The sequence below is a fragment of the Crassostrea angulata genome, chromosome 1, assembly GCF_025612915.1.
Source record: "Crassostrea angulata isolate pt1a10 chromosome 1, ASM2561291v2, whole genome shotgun sequence".
Lineage (NCBI taxonomy): Eukaryota > Metazoa > Mollusca > Bivalvia > Ostreida > Ostreidae > Magallana > Magallana angulata.
The window spans coordinates 20,930,168-20,958,121 of NC_069111.1; the positions used below are offsets into that span (position 1 = coordinate 20,930,168).

Below are 27,954 nucleotides of genomic sequence, written 5' to 3' on the forward strand. Positions count from 1 at the left end.
GGTCAAATGTAGAGTCAAATTGAAAAGGGGAATATTAAATAGTAATAAATACTTTACATACTGTATATTCCTAATTATATGCTAGGAATTAATATCAATGTAAATTCGCAAGAATCACATCTTCAATCAAATAGCCTGTACATTTGAAAAATGCATTTTCATTTTCTGAAAGTACCGTAAACGTATTATATTTGGCGTGTACGATATTTTGCGGAAATAAGTTTTTTAACAAGTTGGCGTGGATTTGAATTAGCCTATTCCTGAATGTGACTATTCTTATACACTGTACATATATGCATGGCATTTAGCGATGTACTTGATTTAGCGTAAGCCGCATTCCGCCAAAAGCGCTAAATAGAATACACAGCCAAATGTAATATATTTACAGTAATCATGATCCGCTTAGAATATCAATTGACTTTACTAATATACAGAGTGCTTTAATTGTGTTTATATCTTGAAACTGATTTCCAGAGTAAATCAGTCACTTAAACCATTATTAAATCAGGACATGCATGTACCTATATATGTACAGGTTTCCAAAATTCTATTTTGCCAGGTATATTAATTTTTAGAGAAAAGGTACTTCTGTGTCAGACCCAGGAAAAGGTCTTAGAAACTGCAGAATTTTTTTTGGTATTGGCCAAAAAGATGACTTCTATCATGAAGTGAAACTACATGCATGTGAATATTGATTAAAATTAGAGATTTTCTTTTAATATCACTTCAAAGCATATATTATTTGTCATTGAGTTATAATTTAATGAGAATGAGGCCAAGAAATGGAGGAAAGAACAAGAACTGCAGATATTAACCTTTTAACAACTTTATTCCTCAATATCTTAAAACATCCCATGAAAGGGACATGGTATTAACGCAACCATCTTGAACAAATATAGATAAAAACATTTTTATAAACTATTGTATAATACATATGCACTATATCCTTTGGTTTGGAACAATCATTACTTGTACAACAAAGAGTAATAGCAGTGTACTAGTACACCTTAATAGCCTATAATCACAGATTAATACACATGTTTTACATATATCACATACAATACATACATGTACATATACATTTACACCAAATGTAAGTTAAAAAAAATTGTCATGGTTTTTCTGTCTAAATAGAAGGGGCATCAACTGAATGGGTGTGGTAGGAGAAAATTACGTTAATTGTACAGAATTTCAAGTGTTATTGTAATGAATGAGAATTACCACAAACTAATAAAATTTTAATTTCAATATATATTCTAAACATAAAGTATTGGCTGTGCAGAAGAGTACAAGGGAAGGCTTTCGATTTAGATTTGAGTAGACACTTCATGTGGCACTGTTCTGTTTAAATTCAGACTTTATTTAAGTCATCCGAACCTGGAGCTGTATGCAAAAAGAGAAGTATTATAGTAAAAACTATAATTCTGGATCTGAATATTCAACCTTATTCATCTAAACACATGTAATCAAAAGGTTAACATTTAAAGAATTTAAGATGAGGAAAGCTGACTATTTTTAAGTTATATATGAAATGGAATGCTTTAAATTTATATTATGATTTCAAAATATAATGCTTTTCTTGAATTCAGATCATAAAATAAAAAGGATTTGTGACTTCTACTGGTATTTATAATTGGTCAGATAGTACATTTGTACTACAGCTAAACATCTTGAAGTTAAAAGTCAGGTCAAGGTCAGGTCAAGGTCAAATTTAGAGCAGTAAGAATTTTGATGATCTAGCACTCTACACTAAACTATGAGCGGATCTAGAAGGGGGAGGGCTCTGGAACCCCCCCCCCCCCCCCCTTGGCCTTGGAAAATTCAAATCTCTTAAATTTACTGATAATATGCCCAACCCCGTGGAAAACTCATAATTATCCCTAGGACCCTCCTGGAAAAAAATTTCTGCATCCTCCCATGCTGCACTACATATATCTTCCAGATCAGAAGTATGGTAGACATCAATTTGACATCAATACCCCCAGTACTTTTTCTTAACTATAAACATTCATGTACCATGCAAATATCAAAGAAAGTCTGAAGTCCCAACTATTCTCTTTTTCTTAGAATTTTTTGCCCTCAAAATTTGAACCCTTCTCAATGTACATATACTGGTATATATAATTCTTACATCTTAAAATAATTTTCAATTAAGTTTAATGACTTATGCACAATCAAAGTTACCATAAGATTGATGAATATATTGCAATTAAAAAAGACATTCTGAGTCATCAGTCACTGTTTGGTATAAATAGTCATGTCTGATTCAATGAAGTTACATAATCATGAAATAATTACCAAAAAAAGAAATTCCCAAAATCCAAAATTCCCTATGACCATACAGTACTTACTTAAGAGAATTAGTACTTTAAATTAAGAAATAAATGTTACAATTTTAAATTTTAAACAATGAAAAATATAATTTAATCATGTACCATAACTAGACATTACAAAGAAAAAAAATTAAACATAACTGAAATCTAAAGAAGAAAAGACAAGTAAAAGGAAAATTGAAAAAAATATAAACAAATCTAGCAAAATTAATGCCACTGAATGAAGAAATTCCTGACACAAAAATTCTTTTAAGATTTAGAACAGTGTTTTAATATGTCACTTGGTGCTAGCTGGCATAATGCATGAAGCATTTTAATCCGAGTCTTGATAAAGATAAACCTGCATGTTCATTTATATGTATTCTTTTAACCTTATTGTATTCTTAATTCTATTCACGAATCCCTTAAATTACTTCAAAATCTTCAAACACAAAATGACATTGGATTTATTTTTGACATTGGGATTTCATTGATTAAGAGATCTAAAGTAATTACTTATGGTTGTTCTTATTTAAATATAATGAATGAAATAAACAGTTGTTGTCACCCTGTACATGTGTATTATACATGTGCATGTATGGAAGTAAAATGTTAAATTGACACACTGACCAATAGAATTAAACAAAAATAGTTAGGTAATGTATATTCTTATTCCATTCACACATTAAATGTAGTTACATATAATTTTAAGGTGCTATACATTTTATGGTTTTATGGTTGTGTCGAGGAAAAATATTAATTAACGTGTATGTACATGTAATAATAAAGTGTGTGAGATTTTACGATAATTTGCATAGTGACCAAATAAAAAAAAAAAGAACGAGAAAAAATATTATGCAAATGCCAAAGTAAGCTTTCCGTGGCACACTCTGAACACACCGAGCCACACTAGTGATCTAGATACATGTGTCAGGACAAAACTTGACTAAATTACCTGATCATCTTTTAAAATCGTCTGCAACACAAAAACATACATACAAAAATGTTATATAATGTGTGTCATAAAATGTTCTTACAACCAAACTTACAACAAAGCCAGATATAATGGCATACTACTGTACTCAAGTTCACACTGAAAATCTACTGTATACAAGTTATTTTCACCTCATGTAATTTTTGCCCTTTGCAAACAGATTTGCCCGGTTTTGAATTCGCACAGACACAGTTGTGTTCAAAGAAAATTAAATACTCTGAGACATTGGAATTTGCCAAGTCTAAAATTTGCTCAAAGACAACGAGGGCGAAAGGGGCAAACATAATACAAGAGCGAATGTTTCCAGTAAACAGACGAAGTATATATATAATGATCATAAGTGTTATATAGATCCTTTTAATCAATATATTCCTACACAATCATAGTTATATAATACAGTTGAACTTCAGTATCTTGAACATTGATATCACGAATACAACGGATATGTCGAAGTGATTAGTAAGTCCCAACCAATTATTTTTTAAGTTCTGGTATTTTACCCTCAATATTTCGAGTACTCGGATTTCTCAAAGTTTTTTAACAGTCCCATCTAGTTTGAGATGACGAAGTTTGACTGTGTATATATCTTTTTGAACCAGTCCTATATATAGATATTTTGTGTTATATAATATGGTTATAGAAAATAGTTTCTGATTTAAAAAAATTCCTTTAAGGGTCCACCCTAGAAACAAGAAAGAGAAAACCACTGCACATAGTGCAGACTAAATTATATTAGCACTACAATGAAAAAACCATGACATTGTGTTCATGACATTAATTATATATAAATTATTAACTGGTGGTCAGAAAAATTGGTTGATGTGTAACAATGGGAGAATTCTCTGCCCTGAGTTGAACATTTCAATCAAATTTAATTTTTTAAATCACTATGGGGACTCAAATATTCTTGTTAGAATTCAAGTAGGATGAATTCTAATTAAGGCATACAAGGGATTATATACAATGGTTAAAGGTTTTGGTACATATTACCCTGTTTCGAAGCTGCAATATTTTTTTCTATGGTGAGACAGCTAGCTATAGGTGTAACATATGAATTTGTCATGTGACCGCATCTTTGATGTCAAAAATCAGTTTATCAACAGATATTTTATCAATTTGGTAATTTTAAAGCTTTGGAGTTAAAAGCAACTGCAAGCACCACTTTATCAATAATGGTATATACATTGTAGCAAAATCTTAAATATAATAAAGCTTATGTATAACTCTTTCTGTGAATGCTGATAAATATATCACAACCATATATATAATATTTGTGGAGACAATTATAAACTTGAGCAACATCACAGACAGAAGCCGTAATCACAGTTGAACATGAAAATTAGCTATCACAGTCTATACATCTTATACAACATCAATAAACCTTTTTAAGAAAAGATGGTTTATATTCCACTTCTATTTTAACTTCCGGTTATAGAGTTCAGATTCAAAGAAATATCAAAGGTTGAGGTTGACAGAAAGCGAAATGGCTACACTTAAAATTCAGTATCAATCACCAATTTAATGGATGTTAAAGCTATATATAGGTCAATTTATCTCATTGACATTGGTCTCACTTTTATCACTGGGTTTGCCACAGTGACTGTGGTCGATGAAGATAATGGCCGCCCAGAAAAGGCGTAGCCGCTCTTACTTCTCTGTCCGCGGGGGCGGAATCCACTCTTGGCACGACTTGAGTAAGCACTAGGGAATCTCTCCTGGAGAGCCACCTGTAGGTTGTCTCCACCCCTGCTCTTCTTTTTACCCACAGGGGCCGTTTGGGGTCGCTGAATTTTCGGGAACTGTTGCGAGAACCACTCCTCAAAATCCTCCACTGTCATTTCGACGATCTTCTCACGACAGAACTCAATGGCAGCACAGATGTCAGGGCTGCAGATTTCCCACTCGCGAAGCCTTTCCAAGACTTTGAAAAATGTCCTCTTGCTGAGTTGCTGACCAGCTCCTTCAATCTGTTGATGAAAAAACAGACATACCATGCTCATCATCTTGTATTGGAATTGGAATGACGTACAACTTCTGTGTTGTTTTGAAAAGATTCCAGTAAATATATACAAACTGAAGTCGTGACATTTACATCTTAAGTTATATTCTTTTTAATTCATTAGCAATTGAAGTATAATATCAAAGGCTGATAAATTCACAGAAATAAGACTTTGACTATATGTACATATTATAATTATGATCTCATCTATTGAGATTTAGACAGATTTAGACCTATAGGTTTAAATTCTCACATCATAAAATACAAAGGTCCAGCTACAAAGATAATGTTTTCATTTGTGATTTCTGCATGCATCTATAAAAGGGTTCAATTTCAAACATTCCAAGGCACATAATTAAGGAAACATTAACTTTACATGTTGCATTCAGACCAAGGGTTGGGATTCTATATGGTATCCTATATGTCATAGATAAGAGTTTGGGTTTCAAAGACAGAAACTTACGGTCCACTTCAATACACCACTATGATCTAGATCTATTCTGAAAGTCAGAGGCAAGGAACGTCAAGATAAAGTAGTCTTAACTCAATATATTTACATTCTACTGTGTTTTTTCATTAAATTCTGTGATGTTTAAATGCCTCTAAATGCAACACCTATTCACTGCGTATGAATATACGAGTAATTTACATAAGTAGTTCTCAAACAGTGATTTCTATGTTATCGGTTAAAAATGTATTTCATGAATGTTGTCAAAACACCATGTTTTATAATCATTCAACAAAAAAATTTGACTTTATTGTTAAAAGCAACATTTCAAGAGTTATTTATCGTGGATTGTATTTTCATGCTCGTGGATCTCATCTCAACAGTCTATGTGAAAACCAGTTTAAACCGGTTTTACAAAACAGCTGTTCTTGCTGTTACTTATTCACTCCCTCCGTGATCTGCACTTTATATCGATTTATTTAAGTAAATAATTGATTTCTTCAGTAAGGGAATGTAAATATAAGCATTAAATGATTTATTTTTGACGTCGTCGTGTCAATAACTGCCGTCAGGTGAGCAGACAAATTATCATAACGCGCTAACGCGCGTTATTCAATTTGTCTGCTCACCTGACGGCAGTTATTGACACGACGACGTCAAAAATAAATCATTCAATGCTATAATATTACATCTAACAATATAATCACTATACATCACTCTTGAATATTTTACGTTAATTGAGAGAAAAATGTTAGTCTTCATAGTTATCTCCTCCTTTATAATAGATAAAAGCTGTATCGATTGATTGATAGTACTTTTATTTCATTAACCTTCATTTAAAATCAAATAAAATTAATAAATGAATGAAAAAAACTGTGAAGTGAAAAAATTAATGAAAACAAAACAAAGGCAAGTAAAACACACTGTTTCAGTGCTAATATATTCATTTTAATCCATATTTCTTTCATGAATTACATCCATCAAAGTTGAAACTCTGAGAACTTGGGAGAATCCAAATATAACCGATTCAAGATCTGAACAATAAGAAAATGATGGGATTTTCAGAGAAAAGAAGCAAATTGCTACTCCTGATAAACAAGAAGACCATGCAAAAGAAAGCAAGAGCAGCACTTGAACTTACTTAAAATCTTAAAATGTGTACCATAATATCATATTTTATTCGATCATGAGTGTAGCCATAACTATAATTGTACTTTTCTCATTGAATATTCTAATTTATGCCTTGTAAGAATCAAAAATTTTTTCATTCAATTTTTTAATTTATGTCTCGAGTCTTCAATTGATTTTTCTCATAAATAGTTTCCTTAATTCCATATTCAATAAACATTAGCTAAAACAAAATTCGAACCACATATACAGTAAAACACGGTTATATCGAACACACTTATAATGAATTGACAATTACAGCAGAGTGATTTTCGTTCCCAGTGACTATATTATATGTTGTAAACTTGACAGATACAACCAATTACCCTTATAACAAAACAAAATCGCCCATCCCTGGCACTTCGTTATAACCATGTTTTACTGTATCAGGTTTTATTTTGTGAAGAATTTCTATATTTTACTAATTAAAGGAATGAGTCAACAAATGAATGAATTCAAAGATAAGAAACAAACTATTTTCCAAGTGCTGCCCTGCCTTAATCATTACCTGTATTATGGTAACCCGTCGTTGGTCGAGAGTACGATGCTGTGATAATATATTACAACAGTGATAATCAGAGCAGTGTGTTATTCCACACCAAATGACAATTTACCGTATTCCTGCGAGTAGTCAAACCCCTCTGTATCTGCATGTATAGTACCATAAATATTATAAAGGCCACATAAAATAAATGTATACCAGTATATATAACTAAAGCCGGCCTGCACATGCCAGATGTATGGTTCATCTGATTTGTGATCAATATGAAATGAACGTCAATTGAATATGAACAAGCCTTAAATTAGCTTGGACATTTTGAACTACCATATATGTATTATACCTGCATGTACAAATTTTTCAGCCAGGATTTGCCTGGAAAAAAGATGGCTTGATCTGGCAGAAAATTACAAAGCTACTTTAGTTGGAAACAGAATTTTGAGTTTGATTGAGTTGAAGAGGATAATGCTGCATTGAATACAAACTGTTAGTTTTGGGTATTCTGAGGTCAATTGGAATGTCTTTTTTAAGTATTCCGTGAGTTGTTATTTCCTAGATTATATACAATTAAACATCAGCAGAACCCAAGGAATACCGGTATTCCACTAACTTCCATTACATTCCTTAATTTCATCTGAGTGTAACAGCAATAAAACCAATGGGTACTGGAAAAATGGTGTCAACTACTGATTCGTTTTTTACAATGACACTGTGTGTATTACTACAATACCACAGTGCAAAGAGTACGGAACCTGAAACCAAATAATCTTCATACTAGCAAAATATCCTACACAAAGTCACACTCAAAAACACACTGGATCCGTATTGAAAATTTACAAACAAAACATGAAGCATGAGGGTGCTTTAAGCTAAATAACACTCCATTATATAATAAAAAGTGAGTTCTGGTTTTTTTTCCTACATGGAATTACAACCAATACATACAAAAAAAAAAATGTCTACATGCAAATTTTCTACAGATGTCAAATTCTACTGTGGTACAATAAAAGTATATAAGGCCAGTGCTTGAAAATTCCTATGATCACAAAATCAGCGATTGGGGTGCAATTGTAATTAAATTTCTAAGCAAAACACATGGTGACATCATAAAGATAGGTCACTTAACCAAGGGAACTTACTCTCATAATTGTCACTTTTTTCCATACTTGATTTGGATTTGACATCTATCAATAATCAATACAAATGCAATATGAATAAATAATTATTAGATGAAAAATGTTTTCTAGTACTGCAGTATGCTTCATAGCACTGTGGTCTAGCAGCAACTGTTGTATATATTAATTTTTTCAGTGTCTTTCTGTATATATATAATTTGCACTTGAAAATATTATTATAGCAACCCAATTTAACAGTATAGCTTATAAGCATACTATATGATTTCAAAACCAGATCAATCGTCACTCTTTTTAGTACAGCAGACATTATAATTCTCCTGCAGTTTCTCTACAAACAATATCATAGAGTAACTGTGTTCACATAGTTCACATGCAAAGAATTATATATAGCTAAATTGTGTGGATGATTAAGAATTTCCGGAGAATTATAAAACAGTATAGTTAATATATATTAGTCACAGACAACATTTAATGAAATATATGAGACAAATTAACTTTGATAGTTACATGTGTTACATTGATTAAGAGAATACACCATATCCCATAGAAGAGAGTTACAAAGTTTTAACATATAGCTCTGTATGGCTAGCTTTACAAAACAGACATTTCTTTGAAACTTGTTAACCATTGAATTAGAGGGGCCAACTAGAGAAACCTTTGGAAAATGTCAAAACATAATTGCAAGAATACTGGTATATTAGATTTAGAAAGAAACTAAAATTTCACAGTATTACAGTGTATATTTTCGAATCATTTGATTTTAACAATTGGTTAACAAATTTCAATTTAATTATGATGAAAAGCTAGATTTAAAGCCCTACCAGTCCATATTTGGCGAGTTTCTTCATGATCACTTTGTAGTACCATTCCTCTCTCAGCTCATCTGGAGAATTTGCCAACAACTCTGCATACCTAAAAAAATGTTTTCATAGAGGTCCACTGAATAATTCTTGCAAAAAAAAAACCATTTCCTGGTATCTCTCTTAGTAACATGAACTTTTATAAATTTTATAAAATCCAATACACATATTTACAATGTATCTCAATTTCACTTGACCAAGAAAACAAAGTGCTTAAATTTAACACATGCATTATTATAATGAATCCAAATGAAAGAAGAAGCTCGATCCCGGACTCTTCGTTCAGACTCAGTTGTATGGTTATTTAAGTTTTAAATGGAATACATGCTGTTTTTTACCAGTTTCCTTTTGAACCTTCCTCTTGTTTTTTCTTCAGAAGTTCTTCGTTGGGGCGAGTAAACATTCGATTGCTCCTCTCTCTCATCTCCTGAACAGCTCTGTGAAAGCTGCTTCCTTTCAGTTGAGAATTAATGGCCAGAAATTTGTTTTGACATACTACAAACCTCTGTCTGGAAAAAATAAGCAAATATTAATATCAACAAAAATACAGTTCAAGCTTATTTTCAAAAACTTTATAGCTTGGCAAAGTTATTTTTGGGTTTTTCACAAACCCTGAATAATGAGTGCATATATATTTGAAATAACTAAGAGTGGCATTTAAGTAACTCCTCTCTTAGCTTACTTTTCTAACTGCTCTAACTGTTCATGTAACTGTATAGCAGAATCCTCTTTTCTCTCCTGAAATTTCATGTGCATCTCACCAACAACATTCTGGTATTTAGTGCTAGCTCTGTTGTTCTGGAACTCTATCAGCTGTGGGGAACTGATGAGAAATAAAAAACAGAAACATGATGAAAATACAGTACCAAAATATCACCCGTACCAGATTATTTTAACCTGAGATTTTCTTATGTTTTACCTTTTAGGTCGTATAACTGCAGAATCGGCTCTGTTTGAGCGAGACGACTCGCGCTGATGACTAGCAGAGCGCCCTCTTTCTGCAGACCTCCCACGCTCACTCTAAAAAAAGGACAACAGACATTGAATTCTGGGTGTAAATATACAACATAGCATCGTCATTACTCTTGCAAGAAATTAATTGCAAACTGAATCTATATATATATGCAGCCAAATAATTGCTGAGTATTTTTTCTGGAATATTATAAATTACCCCTGGATCAGCTGATTTTCTTGGGGATTTCTTGTGTGAATGTTCTCCATCCTGACCCCTGTGAAATACAATATATACAAAAATCAAAGGTGAAAGCTTAAGATTTTTTTTTCAAAAATAAAGATTAACACACTTGTAGTTGCATTCAGATTATAATCTGAAGACCTAGAGGGAGTGTTACCTTTTTTCTTTTTTGCGCTCCCTCCTAACTTTCACTGGACCAACAGGTTCTTGAGATTCATCATCCTCATATAGTTTAGTGGAGATGTCCTCATTAAGGTACTTGAATATACCTTGAACAGAAATCAGTGCATATGAGAACACCCATATTACAGGACAAACACTATCTTACCTACCTTATCACAAAGCACATTTTCATGAAAACTGTCATTGTCATTGCTCACTTTGCCCGTCTGCACGCTTTCAAAACCAATTGCATCTTCATCAAAAGGTCAATGTGAAAACATTCAAGGGATCCACAATCAAAATGAGATAAATTTCCCTCAATTATCCGCCAACTAAATGAGTTAATCAAGGTATATGTGCTGAACCTTATGACCCTGAAGTACTTACTGACATATTTCCCATCGTCCTCTTCCTCCTTTCCATCCACTTTAGATGTGGATCCCAGACTCTCATCCACACTGTTATCTAGGGAGCTGCTCACTCGTAAATTGGTGGATCCCGAGACATTGGCCATTCCCAGGAAGTTAGAGAACACACTATTTCTGTGGCCCCCTGGGGGCCTCTTTATTGTACCCACTCTGGTGCTCTTTCTCTTGATTGCCTACAATCAAGTTTATCAGTCTCTAATGTTTTATATTACATTTAAATCAAATCAACCAATTAGGTACTGTAAATTCCTTATATTACGCAATACTTAATTCCATGATCCCACTGTTTTGTATCAAATCGCAAGAATATTAAATCGCGAATGTGGAACTTTTATTCTTATTTCTTATAGTTCTCAACTCTTGAAAAGTAATGACGAGATCATAAAATCCTGGAAGGGTGCTTCTCACAATTTTATGTGGATATTAACTCCTTGCATTTAATTAAGAATCTACAGTAATTACATGGGAACAATAAAATCCATTTCTTTATCTCTAATGATAAGTACCAGCACATTAAAGAAAATTCTTCACATTTTTGCACAACAATTCTGTATGACAGTTGACAGACTTACTGGGGCCTTGGGAGATATTTCAAGGTGAATCAACTCCTTCCAGGTCATACCCTCATGGTCTCTTGGGTAAGTTTTTGTGCCTCCTATTTCACTGCAATCCAAAAAATTAAATCTTCCTTTTAGAGTAGTTTTCACCACTTATTTTATTTAAAAACATTTATCAATATACTACTCAGCATTTTCTTTGGATAAAATAATAAATAAAAGCCAAAAAACTTACTTTAGCTTCCAACTCGATGTAATGGGAGACATTGTAATAGAGTTATCTCCCCCTGTTCTGGCATGTAGAGCCATTGCTTCGAGGATCCAGTGTAAAGCACAAAGTTGGCGGAAAAATGCATCTCTGAAATCAAAATAAAGGATTTTTTACGCAGTTCATACAATGTACAAGTTAATCTGTGTACTGGAAATTTATTTTTCCCAACATTCTTTCCATCAAAATACACTTCTACTTTACATTCAATCAAATTACAATTAGAATTCTTACTTAGCAGTATTTTCTTTGGCCTCCATAATGTTGGTGTGCTGTGGGGTGTAGGGACGGGGGGCCTTGATCTTTTTCCTCCTCCCCGGGGACCTCGGGGTGGTGGCCAAGGACCGGGAGACCCCTAACTCTGACTCCTCATCCTCTTGTTGGCTGAAATTTGGAAAATATTTTTATTACCATGGTGAAAGATACAGTCTGTTTGATTGTATTTTTTATATTTATGAGTTGAAAATAGTATCACAAGAAAAGTTAACACTGCATAAGCATTTTTAATAAAGATCATTAATGTCATTGATAATGCTTGAATCTGATTATTAAATCAATTAATAAGTAAGCAATAAATTATTAGTTTTCTCAATACAGTCATTAAATTAATTTCATTACAATGCAAGTATTATTGTTAAGGTTATAACTGCACAATGTCAGGTATTCAACCTGGCTCCTGAATGTACAAGCATGATGTAAAGATATGAAATATTCTGCAAATGGTAGACTTAATTTTACCGAATAAAAGAGACCCTCCCCCTGGTGTCGGGGGACTCATCCTCAGACTTTTGTTCCTCGTCGTCAGTAGTTTCTCTTACATCTGAATGTTTCATGAAGCTTTGCAAAGACAAACATCCCCAAAAAATGTCAACTCCTGGTTAATCAAGCAATGTAAGGCTGTCCAAAGTTAATTCGATAATGTTTAACGTAACTCCCGCTCATAGGTTTAGGAGATATTGGGTTTTAAAAAAAAATTTCATTCTTTTTTTTATCATACTAAATTACTGTAATCTGTAGAAATTTGAATGTTTAGAGCACATCCAACTATAAATCAGATACTCAATAAGATTATCAGGAAAGATCACTTTTAAAAAGATAAATTATATGTAGTTTGAATACTCACTGCATTCAGCTAAATTAATGAAAATCATTTTTTTTTAAAACTTTATTTGTTTTAATTTCATCAGCTTTCCTTGTATCGGTAGATTTGAGATTTTGAAGTGATGTTAAACGAAGAATTAATTTTGGTGGCCTAATGAATATGTTACATTGACCGAAAGTTATAAAAATCCATGTTATTGATGATCAACATTGGTGAAGTCAAAGAAATATGTGGGCCAAATTATCAAAGCTTACATTATTGATAAAAGTGTAGTTTTATGAGTCATGATTTTCAAGCTGCTGAATTAATTTTCCTTTAAATTGATATAACGATACCAGTGAGCAATTTTGAACCACACTACATGTATATAACCTTTATACATCACAAAAATTTACAATATATCAATTATTATATTCTTTACATTCTAATTTCTTGTAATGTTTTTATAACTTTGGTCTTTATAACAACAAATAACAGTAGATAATTTTCTTGCAAAAATTTTTTAAAACACAAAAACTGGCAAAAGTTAATTAAGGTGGAATGGGACACCTCCTGATAATATTGTGACGTGCTCTTCATACAGAAATAAACAATAAAATCAGTTATCGTATAATTCTAAATATTTTTTCTTTACAAAATCAGTTACCAGACAGCCTAGCACATTGGGTTAGAGCATTAACTAAAGATCTGTAAGTCATTGTAACATCTGAAAATTCTAAACCAATGAAAGTACAGTGACTATTTTAATTCTGATGTACCGGGGTACTTTTATTCACATTAATATTGATAGATGTCCCATACCACTTTAAGTCTAAAAACAACAAATTAAGTCAACTAGTAGCTATTAATAGCAAGCTTAAAAAAATCTGAGTATAAACAAAACACAAATTTAACACCCTGCATAGATCCTAATAAATGCTATTAGGCCTCTTTAGGAAGTTTTATTTTTAGTTTTGATAAATCTTTGCTTGCTCTCTCCATACTGACAACTGCATGGTAGCAGAAAAATACTCTATTTTTATCAACAATCTGAGATTAAGCCTCTGATAATTATTTTTTATTGATTTCTGTTCAACTTTTGTGCAACTTTGAAAAAATAAAAAAACATAAAGTTCATAAAAACCAAGTCAAAAGGAGGGAGAGCAAACGGACAATTTATTTACAGAAAGCCTTGAAAAGTCAGCTCCATTGAAAGGCAAATGAGAATATTATCTTCTGTTGGAAACATTTTAAAAACAAAAATCCCTAAATATCATTACATGTATTTATAACAGGGACATCTTTTCCTTCTTTTGAAAACACACAACAAACATTCTGAATATTATTTGCAAATAAATGAACTGCAACATTTCATTCTTCACTGTGGTCATCATGTCCTCACCTGGATAATTCTACATCATCCTCAATCTCCTCCTCCGATTCCTCAGATGAGGAGTCTAGTTTGGGAGGCTGCCATTGGTTCTTCATCTGTTCAGCCTTCATCTTGTTCATCTCATTCTCTGACTGTTGCTATAGAAATCGCATTTATATAACACCATTCTCTGATTGTTGTTATTGAAATCACATTTATATAACACCATTCTCTGATTGTTGTTATAGAAATCACATTTATATAACACCATTCTCTGATTGTTGCTATAGAAATCACATTTATATAACACCATTCTCTGATTGTTGTTATTGAAATCACATTTATATAACACCATTCTCTGATTGTTGCTATAGAAATTGCATTTATATAACACCAGCTAGTTTATGATTATGAAATGGTTCAAAGCAAGTGAATAGTTGTAATAGTGACTGATAGAATTAAAAATCCTTTTAAAATTCTTACTTTAGCTGCTTGCTCAGTTTTTATTAGATCAAAAAGTCCATGGCCAAGTTTGACGTTGCGAACCATGTTCCTAAAGATAGATGAGAAAAAAAAATAATGGAAATGTAATATGCAAACAATTTCAAATTAACATAAATATCACTTTGATAAAAAATTTAAGCCTCAATACCTTCCATGGATGACCTCCCTTTGTAAAGTGTTCATGTCTGTTTTTGACCTTCTGAGAACAAATGATGTTGCCGACACCTGATGATAAAAAGATAAACCCCTAATTTCCCCAAAAATAAGAACTGCATGTTATTTGTAAAATCATCAAATTTTGAGGGGCATAAATTTTCTTGGTTTTAAAAAAACCCAGTTGGTTTGTTTGCAAATTTGGCTTTTCCTCAATACATGATAATAAGGCATTCATATTTCAGATACATATGTTTTTGAATTGATGGTAGCATTTATATCACCATATCCAAGAACCTGTAAATTTATGTCCACCAAAAATAAAAATTTAATGGTTATGGAGAAATTACATTTTTGTAAGTGTTCTTCCTTAAGGATCCTCGACATCGCGTGATTTCTCCAAAGTATGAATGAATGACCATGGAGATTTTAGCACAATGTGAAACAGTTTATATCGCCAATATTAAGTATCTATCTCTGTGGCGCAATGGGTGTAGCTTCGGTCTACCGACCCTCAGGTCCCAAGTTTGAAAACTGCAGAGACTTTTATTTTCATAAAGAGCGGTAAAATTTTAAAACTGAGTTTTTTCCACCAGAATTGAATTTTTGGAGGGGTCACTTTCAAGGGCTAAAACTTAATGTCATTAATTAAGTAATTCAGAAGAATGGGCTTGCATGCAGATCTTTTCCAAGGTGTGTGGAGGACCCTTAATTGTGAATTAATTGTTACGATACCTGTTGTCGTTTCTGCTGCTGGAGTTCAGCTGAAATATCGTACTCATCCTCATCACTGCTACTGCTCGTCTCCTCATCGTATTTCTTTGTTCATAAATAACAAATTGTTATGGAATTAATATACTTAAGTCCATTAAATATTATCATTTGCTGAAACTTTATAAAAGATGTATATAAAAGTATCTTTATTTTTTCCAAAACAGCTAGTACTCAAAATAAATTAGCTAAATACAAAATCTCATTTTATCAGATTTTGTCATACTGCATATGTATTCCTACTTAACAAGTTTTACTACATAACACACATTATTAAAAAACTAGCAATATAAAGTTATTTCATATGAAATAATTTCTAGTGTACTGTATGAACATACAAGTATTTTTGTCGGACTTAAGACGCAGCAAGTCTATTTCAAATATACCATAAATGTATAGGTGCACACATGCATATACATGTATGTAGTTAATATATCAGTAGATACTTTTATGTATAACTGTTTGGGATTTAAACGATGAAGACTTTGTTATGATGTTATTAATTTTTATTCTATCAATGCATATAAAGTGGTCACTAAAAATGTCATAATTTAATACAAAAAAACTTGGTCTTATTTGAAATATTTTACAAAGTACCACTTCATTGTCCTTTAAAAGTGCAATTGCATGTAATATAAATTCTGTATTTTTAAATGTCTGAAAGCTTACTGGAGATTGTTTATAGAGAGTGTTTTTGAGGGCTGCGTGGGAGAGAATAAAATTATGCACTTAAAACATTAACTTGAAGATATACATGTAATTATGTGTTTTGGCTCATGTTCATTAAAATGAAATGCATAGCTGACTGCATGACTAGCCTTAAAATCCTTCCTATTAATTCCCTGCAAATACTCTAATAGCCTTCACAAATACTCTCTCTACTTCTAAATACATTTATATATACAAGTAAATACAATATACTGCAATATCCACTTATTCAGATGTCAAAATGAAAATCAGGATATTCATTCCAGAAATAAGAAAACATTTAAATGCATTTCATTCTTTTTTTTCATTTAATCAACTTATTAATGTTGATTGTCTTTTATTTCAATTTAAAGTTTTCAGATGCTCTCTTTATGAATTAAGATTGTAATAGTGTGGCTATTTTTTTAAACAATGCAATGGTTATTTTTTTATATCATCATGCACTAGTACCATAGTAAAAACATTAGCAGGTTTTTTTTCATCATTCCATTGTTCAGAAGTACATTGACTTTCAGCAAAATGCATGCAAAAGTTGAAACGTGGTAATCTTATAATTCTTTTAAATATTTTCACACCCAATCTTAAAGCAATCTAACTTAATACACTATTATTAAAATGGCTAATGTGAATATATCCACTTATCAAAAAATAACGGAACAGTCAAGCATTAATTTAGAAACTGTTCAATGATTTCAAAATTCTGTTAAACAGCTTATGGTATACAGAGTTGAGAGGAAAGCAGAATTACCGTATGTAGTTTAAATTCCCACAAATCTTGTTTTCTTTAGAGATTTTAAATACTTTTCTACTTCACACAATAAGTATGATTGTTATTCTCATGCATTAAAACCTTGAATAAGTTCGGACAAATTAAGAAATTCATAGATAGAAATTATTAATGATAATTTTCAGTTGATTGATGCAGATATACCAATACCTTATGAATTCCAAACTTGATAACATGCACATTGCAATTTTTTGCATCTGCATATCTTCGAAAATACATTGTACGTATGTAATTAAAACAAAACACAAAAACTCCCTTCAGCGCAAAATATTTTTTGGTGAATTTTTTTATAATTATAGAAACAATTTAAAAGTTTTACATATAATAATCAAAATTGAGGGGAAAAAAAAATAAAACTGTAACTTGAAAACAAAACTGAAGAAAATTTCATGCAAGAAATAAAATTATACCAGTATGCATCGGAATAAATGCAAGTTCGTATCCTTCAATTTGTTTACTTTAATCTATACTAAAAGTGATCTATTAAGATAAGAAGTTGATAGCTAAGCTCCTGAAAAAAAAATCTGAGGAGGAGCATTCAAGGGGGATAACTCCAAATGATTTAGTGTATATCTAGTCAATGATTTGGTTCTAGCTTATATATGAATATCTTGTTTAACTTAGATGCGATGTATATAGTAAAAAAATTATTAAACTGATTATTAAACTGATCTTCCCCTGTCTGGAGTGTGTGTTAAGATCATCCTCTTTTTATTGAAAAGAAGAGGAAAACTTCAGGAGCATCATATAGCTCATCATTGTAGGTGCTAGCGAAGATAAATGTGATGTTTAATAGTAATATAATTATGTAAAGTGTATTTGGTTGGTTCAAAGGTATAAGCAATTTTGTATTTTAATACAAAAATTTTAAAAAAAATTATTATTGGGGCAAGATCTTGTTAAAAAATATTTATGTAGGTTTGATATCATAAATACTGGCACTGGTATATGTATCCAAATTAACACATGAAAAAATAATATAATTCTACAACATTCATGCATACATGCAGATGCCTAAGTGGTATTTTATTATGCATATTCATGTATACTCTTTGACTAACACATAACAATTCTACGGCAATTTTAAAATTACATATATGGAACATTACACAAATGCATACTTTACTTTCTCCATGAGTGGACAAATTTGGCTATGAAGAAAAAAAGAGAGAGAAGATATGCCAGGTTTATATAGCCTCCATAAAATTTATTAGTTCTATATATGGTATCAATTTGTCAGCGCGTGTTGATAAAATGAGCAAATATCTCCACAGAAAGAGTTTCCGTCCCCTTTCACTAACAGTTTTATTGACACAATCCCCAAACTGGCAGATATGTAGAGGCCTTATTTGTCAAATCTAAACACTGCCTATTGAGCATTTATTCAGCACAATACACTATCAATCTCTCCTTTTTACAACTATTCAGATATATAAAATGGGCAGCTTTAAACTACTTGGTAAACATAATGAAAGTGTGTTATCTTGATGAATTGACAGAATGTAAAGTTTGACATCCCTTGTAAGAGAAATAATAAGCTTATTGATATAAATATTCAAGATATCAAATATGAGATAAGAACTTTCAATTTCTTATACTTGCGCTCCATTGTAAAATTCCTCTTTGTTGAAATTTTTTTGATTTCTTTAAATCCACTGCATATTATGAATCAGTAATACACCTTGATGTTTTTTTTCACATATGACATAAAGAAAAAAATATTCATTGAAAAAAAAAATTCATTAACTGTCAATAATGTAATATTACAGACCTCTTATTTCTGATAATGCTTAGAGCAATGTGTGAGATCAAATCAAAAGATCATAAAAGATTCATTTAATCCCATGAACTGCTAACACATTGTTATCTACAATTATGCAACTCTTAGAATTGTATACCTTTCACTATTGAATTTTCCCATAGATAAATCCCAATGCAGAGAATTAATAAAGTTAACTCCTGTTTAATTTTTTTTTTAAATACCATAATAGTTAAAGATTATTAATCTTATTTTTAAACCAAGCCTTTGATATTATTATTTTTACACCTGATATAATGCATACACAAATACATTTACATGTACATGATTTTTTGTCTTGATTTCAGATATTAATAATATGCCCTGCATAAAGATGAAAAAAAATAATTTGATTTGATGATGAAATTCTACTTGTGATTCATATACATGTATTAATTCATATAAGAAAACAAATAAATATGTATGTACAAATATATCAATGCTGGTACTTACAGCATCCCATTGTCCCAGAGCATGGAGAATCATCCTCTGCTCATCTAAGTAAAAAGGATCACCCAGTCCCTTATATGGCACATTTTGAGCGGCAAAGTAACCCTGAGATGTGAGCTGAGATTGGCGACGTCTATACTTTTCTTCTCTTGCATCGTGAGGAGAGGGCACCTGTGTTTTGTATGATGCCAAGCTCCTTGCTGCTATTTTTGCAGTCTTGTCATAGGGTACAGGAACTGGCTTGGGCTGAATTCGCCAAGGATTATTTCTGTTGGCTGCTGGCATTTTTCAAGTTTCTCACAATAATCCAATATCTGAAAAATCAAGAAATCACATGATATTTTTTTAAAGCAATGTTGTGATTTTCAGTTTCATTAACTTTCAAAAAAATACCTGTTATATTAAATGAGTGTGTGGTTGAAGTAAGAATAAATTAATTTGAATAAAAGGTGATCAAAATTCAGTTTTCTTTAAAGGACCGATTAAAGATGTATGTAAACTATAGTATTTTCATAAACAGCATATAAATATTGTTTAAAAAATATTTTGACACCTTCATCCCGGCCTGTCTCTCATTCCCACGTACGTCTCCGTGCAAAACTTCATAAAATCTTACCTTATTTTAACGAATCGTTAATGCTTAACTATCCATTGTTGTTCACCTCCTGTGCACTTCGCAATGCCATCTCAAATATCTAACAATACCTTTAAGCTACTAAACACAATAGTATTGAATATCAGCATTGTTTAACGAGTACCTTCCGCGATTATCTTCTCATCGTTCAAACCGGAACGTAAATAATGACGTCGCATGGATACGATGTGAACCACCGGAAATGATTAAAAAGTTTAAACAAAAACAACCTGACAGCTTTTTCTTTGTAAATCTTATATAAATAGAATTCTTAGGTATTTTGTAACTAATTCTATGTGTATGCTTTTTATTTTACGATAGTGAAATAAAAAATACTAAGACTTTTATCAAATCCGGAATGATTTATTCCACAGGAAAAGTTTTAACGTTTATAAGTTTTGTTAACTTGTACTGCTACTATTTCTTTATCATGTAGATACCATCCATACCTATACTTTTTTGATAAATTCCTACCACTCTTTTCATTTTTTAATAGGTATAATAAAATGCTGAAATAGAACAGAAGAATTTTGCCTTTTGAAATGTCAAATACATAGATCAAATTAATTAATTTTGAACGTCTCCTCTCTTCACATGACAAACAATCACCAAATTCACTTGAGCTGAGTACAAAATGTGCCACGGAAGAGCATTTAGAGACGTTGACACTTGAAATCACATGACAAAAAACATTTTCTTCAGTTTATATACTGTATTGTGTAAATAAAGTGAGTAGCAGGTTTGATATTTTACAAATTGTTTGGATTACATGCATATCTCCTCTTGAGCAATTGTGCTGAATTTCTTATTTGTAAAAGGGCGTTTATTTGTAATTTTACTTTTCTTTTTAAAAAAATGATAGATATGATATAGTGTATATACAGTGGAGCCCGATTGTTTGAATAATAAGAGTTAATTCCTGTGCTTATTCAATATTGTTGTTTCCTTGTTGAGCTATACAAAAAGTGTAAAATCAAAATCCTTGTATTTAGTCATCATAGACAATGTAATTTTCAAAAGTCATTTATTTGTTTTGGAGAGTGCTATGAATGTTATTGAAATGTGCTCGCACATACTTCATTTTATCAAGTTGGTGCTCTCATTGTTTATATGTTTGATGTTTTCAGTAAATATAATAGGAGTAAAGAAATGACAGTCACTGAATCATGAGGGACGGAATCAGTGGGGACCCAGGAGCCGACCTCATAACTGAGGAGCAAGAAGAGGTGGATGAAATCCACTTTGGACACATTCCCCAGATTCCTTCGCATAGCTGGCCAAAAGCCATAGGGATTGTGCAGCTATGCAGTGGATTCTTCACAACCATGCTAGGTATAAATTAATTACTTTAGACAGCCTGATTTCTGTGCCTTAATTTCATGATGTTGAACCGAAAAAAACTACATGACACTTTGCATGCATTTTTAAATGTAAGGAGAGTAATCCATGTTGCAGAAATTTTCAATAGATGACATTGTAAAGTCATGTTTTCAGCATTAATTTTATGTTGTTTTTTTTAAAAGGTGTAGCTGAGATTTTTCTTATTCCCCTGTTAATGGATCTGGATGACCCTTACCCATGGTTTATAAACAAAAGAAATTGTTATGGAACAGGTCTATGGGCAGGGATAGTTGTAAGTAATATATACCGGTTATTAGAAAATAAATTTATTTCATTAGTTTACAATGTTCTTTTCATCTGTGTGGTTGATTTAATAAGCATTTTTCACAAGATCGTGAATATCTTCAGGTAATGACTATGATTAAGTCAATATGATAAAGTCACACATGTTTAACCTTTGATCTTATCAGTCGCAACAGGAAATTTTTTGATTCAGAAAAAATTCTCTTTTTATTATTACAGTTTTTTCCCAAATATAAAGATAAAGTTGCCTTTAATATATTGCATTATATGAAAATGAATATAATTGATAAATTCAGTCTATTTAAGTATCCAATTTCCTGTACAATAATGAGAAAAAAACATAATCACTATAATTATACACATTCTTCATTAAGCTTAAGGTAAAAAAAAATCTTTTTTACAATATGAATTTTTTTTATATATTCTCAATTATGAGGAAATCTTTGTGCATTTAGGTTCTGGAGTGAAATAAATATTTCATTGTAAGCAATGTAAAGCACACTTTAAATATTTGTATCCATGTTATTTCATAGATAAACCTCTCAAGATGGAAAGAAACCTTTTTCCATAGAGTTTGCACAATTATTATTGTGCCACAATACTTTAAATTAAAAAAAAAAACCATATAATATATGCTTAAAGTAGTATCAATTTCCGCATGAGTGAGAAAGTGCTAAGGAAATTACATAATTCTTCAAACTTTCTTTTGATAACAGATGGTATTACTTGGCAGTACAGCAGTCCGCGCCTCCATCAGTAAAAGAGCCAGCTCAGTAAGTCTCATACCTCTCTCTTAATTCACTCACTTATAAACAGATGTCAGTAAGAATATATCATAGCTATTTTATCATTTTGTACTTTCATGAGATGTAGTCCAATTTAGCTACTGTAAATTCCTAATTAAACACAAAGTATCAATAAGCGTGCAAAATCGCAGGAGGCCCCCGTATAGCGGATATTAAATTCTCGCTTTTATTTTTCTGGCACCAGTTTACTATATGAAATGGCAACAAAAGTTCAAGATTTCATATTCTTGGATTTGATACAAATCTCTGGAAATTGTCATACCATATACAGTATCATGCGCGGATCCAGAAAATTTTTCCTTTCTGGTGGGGGGGGGGGGGGGGGGTATGAGGCATATTTTAGTTTTTTAGCTCACCGAGCTGAAAGCTCAAGTGAGCTATTCTGATCACATTTTGTCTGTCGTCCGTCTGTCTGTCTGTCTGTCCGTCCGTCTGTCTGTCTGTCCGTCTGTCTGTAAACTTTTCACATTTTCAACATCTTCTCAAGAACCACTGGGCCAATTTCAACCAAACTTGGCACAAAGCATCCTTAGCCTAAGGGGATTTAAATTTGTGAAAATTAAGGATCACGCCCTTTTGCAAAGGGAGATAATTAGGAATTTATGAAAATTTTCGAGAAATTTTCAAAAATCTTCTTCTCATGAACCATAAGACCAGGAAAGCTGAAACTTGTGTGGAAGCATCATCTGGTAGTGTAGATTCTAATTTGTGAAAATCATGACCCCCGGGGGTAGGGTGGGGCCACAATGGGGGGTCGAAGTTTTACATAGGAATATACAGAGTAAATCTTTGAAAATCTTCTTCTCATGAACCATAAGACCAGGAAAGCTGAAACTTGTGTGGAAGCATCCTCAGGTAGTGTAAATTCTAATTTGTGAAAATCATTACCCCCGAGGGTAGGGTGGGGCCACAATGGAGGGTCGAAATTTAACATAGGAATATATAGGGTAAATCTTTAAAAATCTTCTTCTCCTGAACCATAAGACCAGGAAAGCTGAAACTTGTGTGGAAGCATCCTCAGGTAGTGTAAATTCTAATTTGTGAAAATCATGACCCTCGAGGGTAGGGTGGGGCCACAATGGGGGGGGTCAAAGTTTTACAAAGGAATATATAGAGTAAATCTTTAAAAATCTTCTTCTCATGAACCATAAGACCAGGAAAGCTGAAACTTGTGTGGAAGCATCCTCAGGTAGTGTAAATTCTAATTTGTGAAAATCATGACCCCCGGGGGTAGGGTGGGGCCACAATTGGGGGTCGAAATTTAACATAGGAATATATAGAGTAAATCTTTAAAAATCTTCTTCTCATGAACCATAAGACCAGGAAAGCTGAAACTTGTGTGGAAGCATCCTCAGGTAGTGTAAATTCACAGTTGTGAAAATCATGACCCCCGGGGGTAGGGTTGGGCCACAATGGGGTGTCGAAGTTTAACATAGGAATATATAAAGTAAATCTTTAAAAATCTTCCTTTCAGAAACTAATCAGCCAGGAAAGCTGAAACTTGTGTGGAAGCATCCTCAGGTAGTGTCAATTCATAGTTGTGAAATTCATGATCCCCAGGGGTAGGGTGGGGCCACATTGAGGTGTCGAAGTTTTGTTACATAGGAATATATAGAGTAAATCTTTAAAAATCTCCTTCTCAGAAACTAATCAGCCAGGAAAGCTGACACTTGTGTGGAAGCATCCTCAGGTAGTGTAGATTCAAAGTTGTGAAAATCATGACCCCCGGGGGTAGGGTGGGGCCACAATGGGGGATCGAAGTTTTACATAGGAATATATAGAGTTAATCTTTAAAAATCTTTTTCTCAGAAACTAATCAGCCAGTAAAGCTGACACTTGTGTGGAAGCATCATCAGGTAGTGTAGATTCATAGTTGTGAAAATCATGACCCCCGGGGGTAGGGTGGGGCCACAATGGAAGGTCAAAGTTTTACATAGGAATATATATGGTAAATCTTTAAAAATCTTCTTCTCAGAAACTAATCAGCTAGGAAAGCTTAAACTTGTGTTGAAGCGTCCTCAGGTAGTGTTAATTCAAAGTTGTGAAAATCATGATCCCCAGGGGTAAGGTGGGGCCACAATGGGGGTTCAAAGTTTAACAAAGGAATATATATGGTAAATCTTTAAAAATCTTCTTCTCAGAAACTAATCAGCCAGATGATTCTTTATAATTGTTAAGACTTTGGCCCCAGGACAATTCTTTGGCCTCACAAGAAGGTTCAGAGTTTATGTACGTTTATATCCCATATATAAACAATTGTTAAGGATCTTTTTGAGAACTGCAATACTCAACATATGATATGACTATAAAATCGTCCTGTTGGAAAAGGGACTAATGATTATAAACATAAGAATATCCAGGGGAAAATGGATTTTATTTATACGGGATCTACATGTATTATTGTACATTGTCCAGATAGTTTGTATTATGACTCCATTAAGCTGATTTTATCATACCTATTGTTCCTCAGGTGAGCGATGTGGCCCATGGGCCTCTTGTTGTAATGTTATTTTTTATAGTGTAATTAAAAGAAATTTGAATTTTACTGGCGGGGGGGGGGGGGGGGGGGGGGGGGGGGGAACCCACCTTCTCTAGATCTGCGCATGAGTATGAATTATTGTTGTTGTCCAGGTCTTTCAATAAAGGAAGGATGGACATGATTTTTCACAACTTCAGTATTTAGCCTAAGCTGCTTCAAGTTTTGGCAAAATAATACTATTTGAAATAGTTTAAACAAGGCTCTTTAAACTTTTAAAGTTTTTCTTTTCCTTGTAGATAAAGAAGTTTTTCTCCCTGACCCTGTTTACACTACTCCTGTATACAGTTCTCACTTCTGTGCTGATTTATGGATACATAGCTCAGTGGACAACCAGGGTAAGCCACAGAACTGACCGGAGCAGTCTTTATTTAAGACCAAGAAAATGTAATGCAATCCATTAGTTTACCTATAGTCTGTACACCACTAGCAATCAAGCAAAGAAATGGACACTCATTCACTTGCCCCATATATGCCTGTCTGGTGCTTTTTAGGCCTAGATTTCATTTGATGCATACTCAATGTCTAACACCATAGCCAAAAAATGTAATTTATTAATTAAGAAATCCTATTTAATTAATTACTTTATTATATAGTAGATAAATGATTCACTCGGCTATAGCATTAATTTGACCTTTCATAATAAAAATATAAGTGTGGTACATATATTGTTTCACAGGAAGACTACCTGTACGAAGTACACATCTTTGTGACCATTAGTACCATCATTGGATTTATATTTGCTATAACAGCGTTTGTTCAGTACTATGAGCTGGTGTGTTTTGGACGATATAACCTCCACCATTCTATATTCCTTTGTTTGCTACCATGCATATTTCCTGTAAAAGTAAGTTTGTCAAGTTAATCGTTCTCTGTGAAAAGTGAAATAACTGTTTCGTAATACATTGGTTATTTTTAATTTGCTAGCATTAATATTAGCTACATGCAATGTAATTATGCTTTTCATATTTGTCAAAATGCAAGTATGAGGGTCAGTCAAAATTTTTTTACAATTGATTGATATGATGGTTTAAGTTGTTGCCATCATTGATTATTGCAATTAACATTAACATTCAATTAACAATGAATTTTTTACCGGTTTGCTGTGTCCAACTTTACAAGCTTTACTTTAAACTCAGAAAATACATCCTGTAGTTAACTGAGATAAAATTTAGAAAAGAATTATGTAAATGACGCATGATATGTACTTTTATATCCCACGAGCGGGTAAATGTATGTCGGTAATTTGACTGACTCTCCAATGATAGAGCTAGAAAATTCTGCAAGCTTCAAAATTAAGATATTACAGGAGAAAATATACAGCATTAAACTTCTTCATACATGTATATATAATTTTAATTGACAGAAAAAAGTTAAAACATTAATTTTTCAGTGTCTTTCAGGATTATGAAAACACGTAATGCAATTACGTTAGCTAACTCCTTTGCTTTTTTCCTCCAGCGAACCAGCACATCAGAAGATAGCCTCGTCAGTAATCCAATTTGAAGATTTCTCCTTGCTTAGTGAACTGTTGCATTTCCTTTCACTGCTCTCCACTAATTGTTTAATCTCAAGTCTCTCCTTGAAAAGTGCTCTATTTTATATACTCAAAGTGAAGAAGATTTGCTTTGTAAATTATTAATCTAAATGTAACTTGCATAATAAAGTTATTGCTTTATTTTGAAAGCATGAAGACTTTTCTTGCATCATAAATTCTGACATTTTGTTTTTAGTGATGATTTAATAAATTGTTTATTTTTTGGGCATTTTTCAGATGTTGTATTATTTTTTTTATATACAGACTGAAGGGGACAGATACCAAGGATATTAATCAATGGTGTTTGAAATATTAAAATAGAAATGCGTCAACGACTGGACTTGCATGTACATTTAGCAGTACTGTATAAACTATGGTTGTTTGTATTTAATTAAGCAGTGAAAGCTAAAATTTCAGTGAATTTTTTTTAAAAGTGAAAATGTATTTATTTACATAAAAATAGAATATACATGGTAGAAAGTGTACAAAGGATAATATGTTAAAGAAAGATATGGATAAAATGTTTTTTGTTTCTTTTTCTAGCTTTTTTACGTGTTGATGTGCATGTAATTTAGTCGTCATGTTATAGTCATGCACATTTTACAATCCGAATTTGTTTTTTTTCCACATGGCCAATATCCTAAAATTATGTATTGCAGATTTATGTATGATTTAAGGACAATGAATGTTCTTAGATTTATTTTACATACATGTATATTACCAGTAAATGATTTCCATATACAAGTATATTTACTATCTTAAGAAGCATGAATGCACATTTGCTATTAATTTACATGTACATGTATTTAAACATTAATATGAATAATTTATAACTTTTTGTTTAATAAACTATTATAACATGAGTAAAATTCAATATTTGTCTTATTTGTACCTTTTTATGTTGTTAAATATTAACGAAAACGGAAACGATGCAACAAAAGATGTGATAATTAAAGCTTTTGTTATTTGATTTAAGTCCCATCAAGAGTTTAAAAATATTTGAAGAGGTCATTACAACTTCTGTCATCTTCGCTAGCCAAGGGTTTTTGACAGTGGACCGAAAACCCTTGGCTAGCGAAGATGAACTTCTGTTAATGCACCTAATGATTACTACATGGTGTTATAAATACATGTATATCACAGAATTT

At 32.1% G+C, this 27,954-nt stretch overlaps 2 protein-coding genes across 12 annotated transcripts; one reads left to right on the forward strand and one right to left on the reverse strand.

Moving 5' to 3' along the window:
• Nucleotides 1-810: 810 nt before the first annotated feature.
• LOC128175328 (coiled-coil domain-containing protein 60-like) lies at nt 811-20,701 on the reverse strand. Of its 9 annotated transcripts, none has more exons than XM_052840873.1 (22): nt 20,266-20,701; nt 19,653-19,963; nt 18,523-18,552; nt 15,871-15,954; nt 15,131-15,207; nt 14,962-15,031; nt 14,509-14,636; nt 12,764-12,862; nt 12,260-12,409; nt 11,993-12,115; nt 11,773-11,863; nt 11,160-11,373; nt 10,768-10,879; nt 10,587-10,644; nt 10,335-10,435; nt 10,098-10,238; nt 9,754-9,924; nt 9,377-9,467; nt 7,429-7,467; nt 4,881-5,273; nt 3,268-3,288; nt 811-1,383 (listed from the first exon to the last, which is right to left on the reverse strand). In XM_052840873.1, the coding sequence occupies exons 2-22, from the start codon at nt 19,932-19,934 to the stop codon at nt 1,363-1,365; spliced, it is 2,496 nt and encodes an 831-aa protein (XP_052696833.1). In that variant the 5' UTR covers nt 19,935-19,963; nt 20,266-20,701; the 3' UTR covers nt 811-1,362. The 9 variants fall into 9 exon arrangements, with proteins under 9 accessions (XP_052696833.1, XP_052696841.1, XP_052696878.1 ...); XM_052840881.1 differs by lacking the exon at nt 7,429-7,467 and adding an exon at nt 7,535-7,567; XM_052840918.1 differs by lacking the exon at nt 7,429-7,467 and adding an exon at nt 8,559-8,603 and having other exon boundaries at nt 4,958-5,273.
• A 173-nt stretch (nt 20,702-20,874) lies between these two features.
• Nucleotides 20,875-27,680, forward strand: LOC128175367 (uncharacterized). Of its 3 annotated transcripts, none has more exons than XM_052840937.1 (8): nt 20,875-21,011; nt 21,411-21,615; nt 21,807-21,916; nt 22,644-22,700; nt 25,509-25,607; nt 25,949-26,116; nt 26,731-26,757; nt 27,071-27,680. In XM_052840937.1, the coding sequence occupies exons 2-8, from the start codon at nt 21,450-21,452 to the stop codon at nt 27,098-27,100; spliced, it is 657 nt and encodes a 218-aa protein (XP_052696897.1). In that variant the 5' UTR covers nt 20,875-21,011; nt 21,411-21,449; the 3' UTR covers nt 27,101-27,680. The 3 variants fall into 3 exon arrangements, with proteins under 3 accessions (XP_052696897.1, XP_052696911.1, XP_052696904.1); XM_052840944.1 differs by having other exon boundaries at nt 20,883-21,011; nt 21,423-21,615; XM_052840951.1 differs by lacking the exon at nt 26,731-26,757.
• The last annotated feature ends 274 nt before the right edge of the window (nt 27,681-27,954 follow it).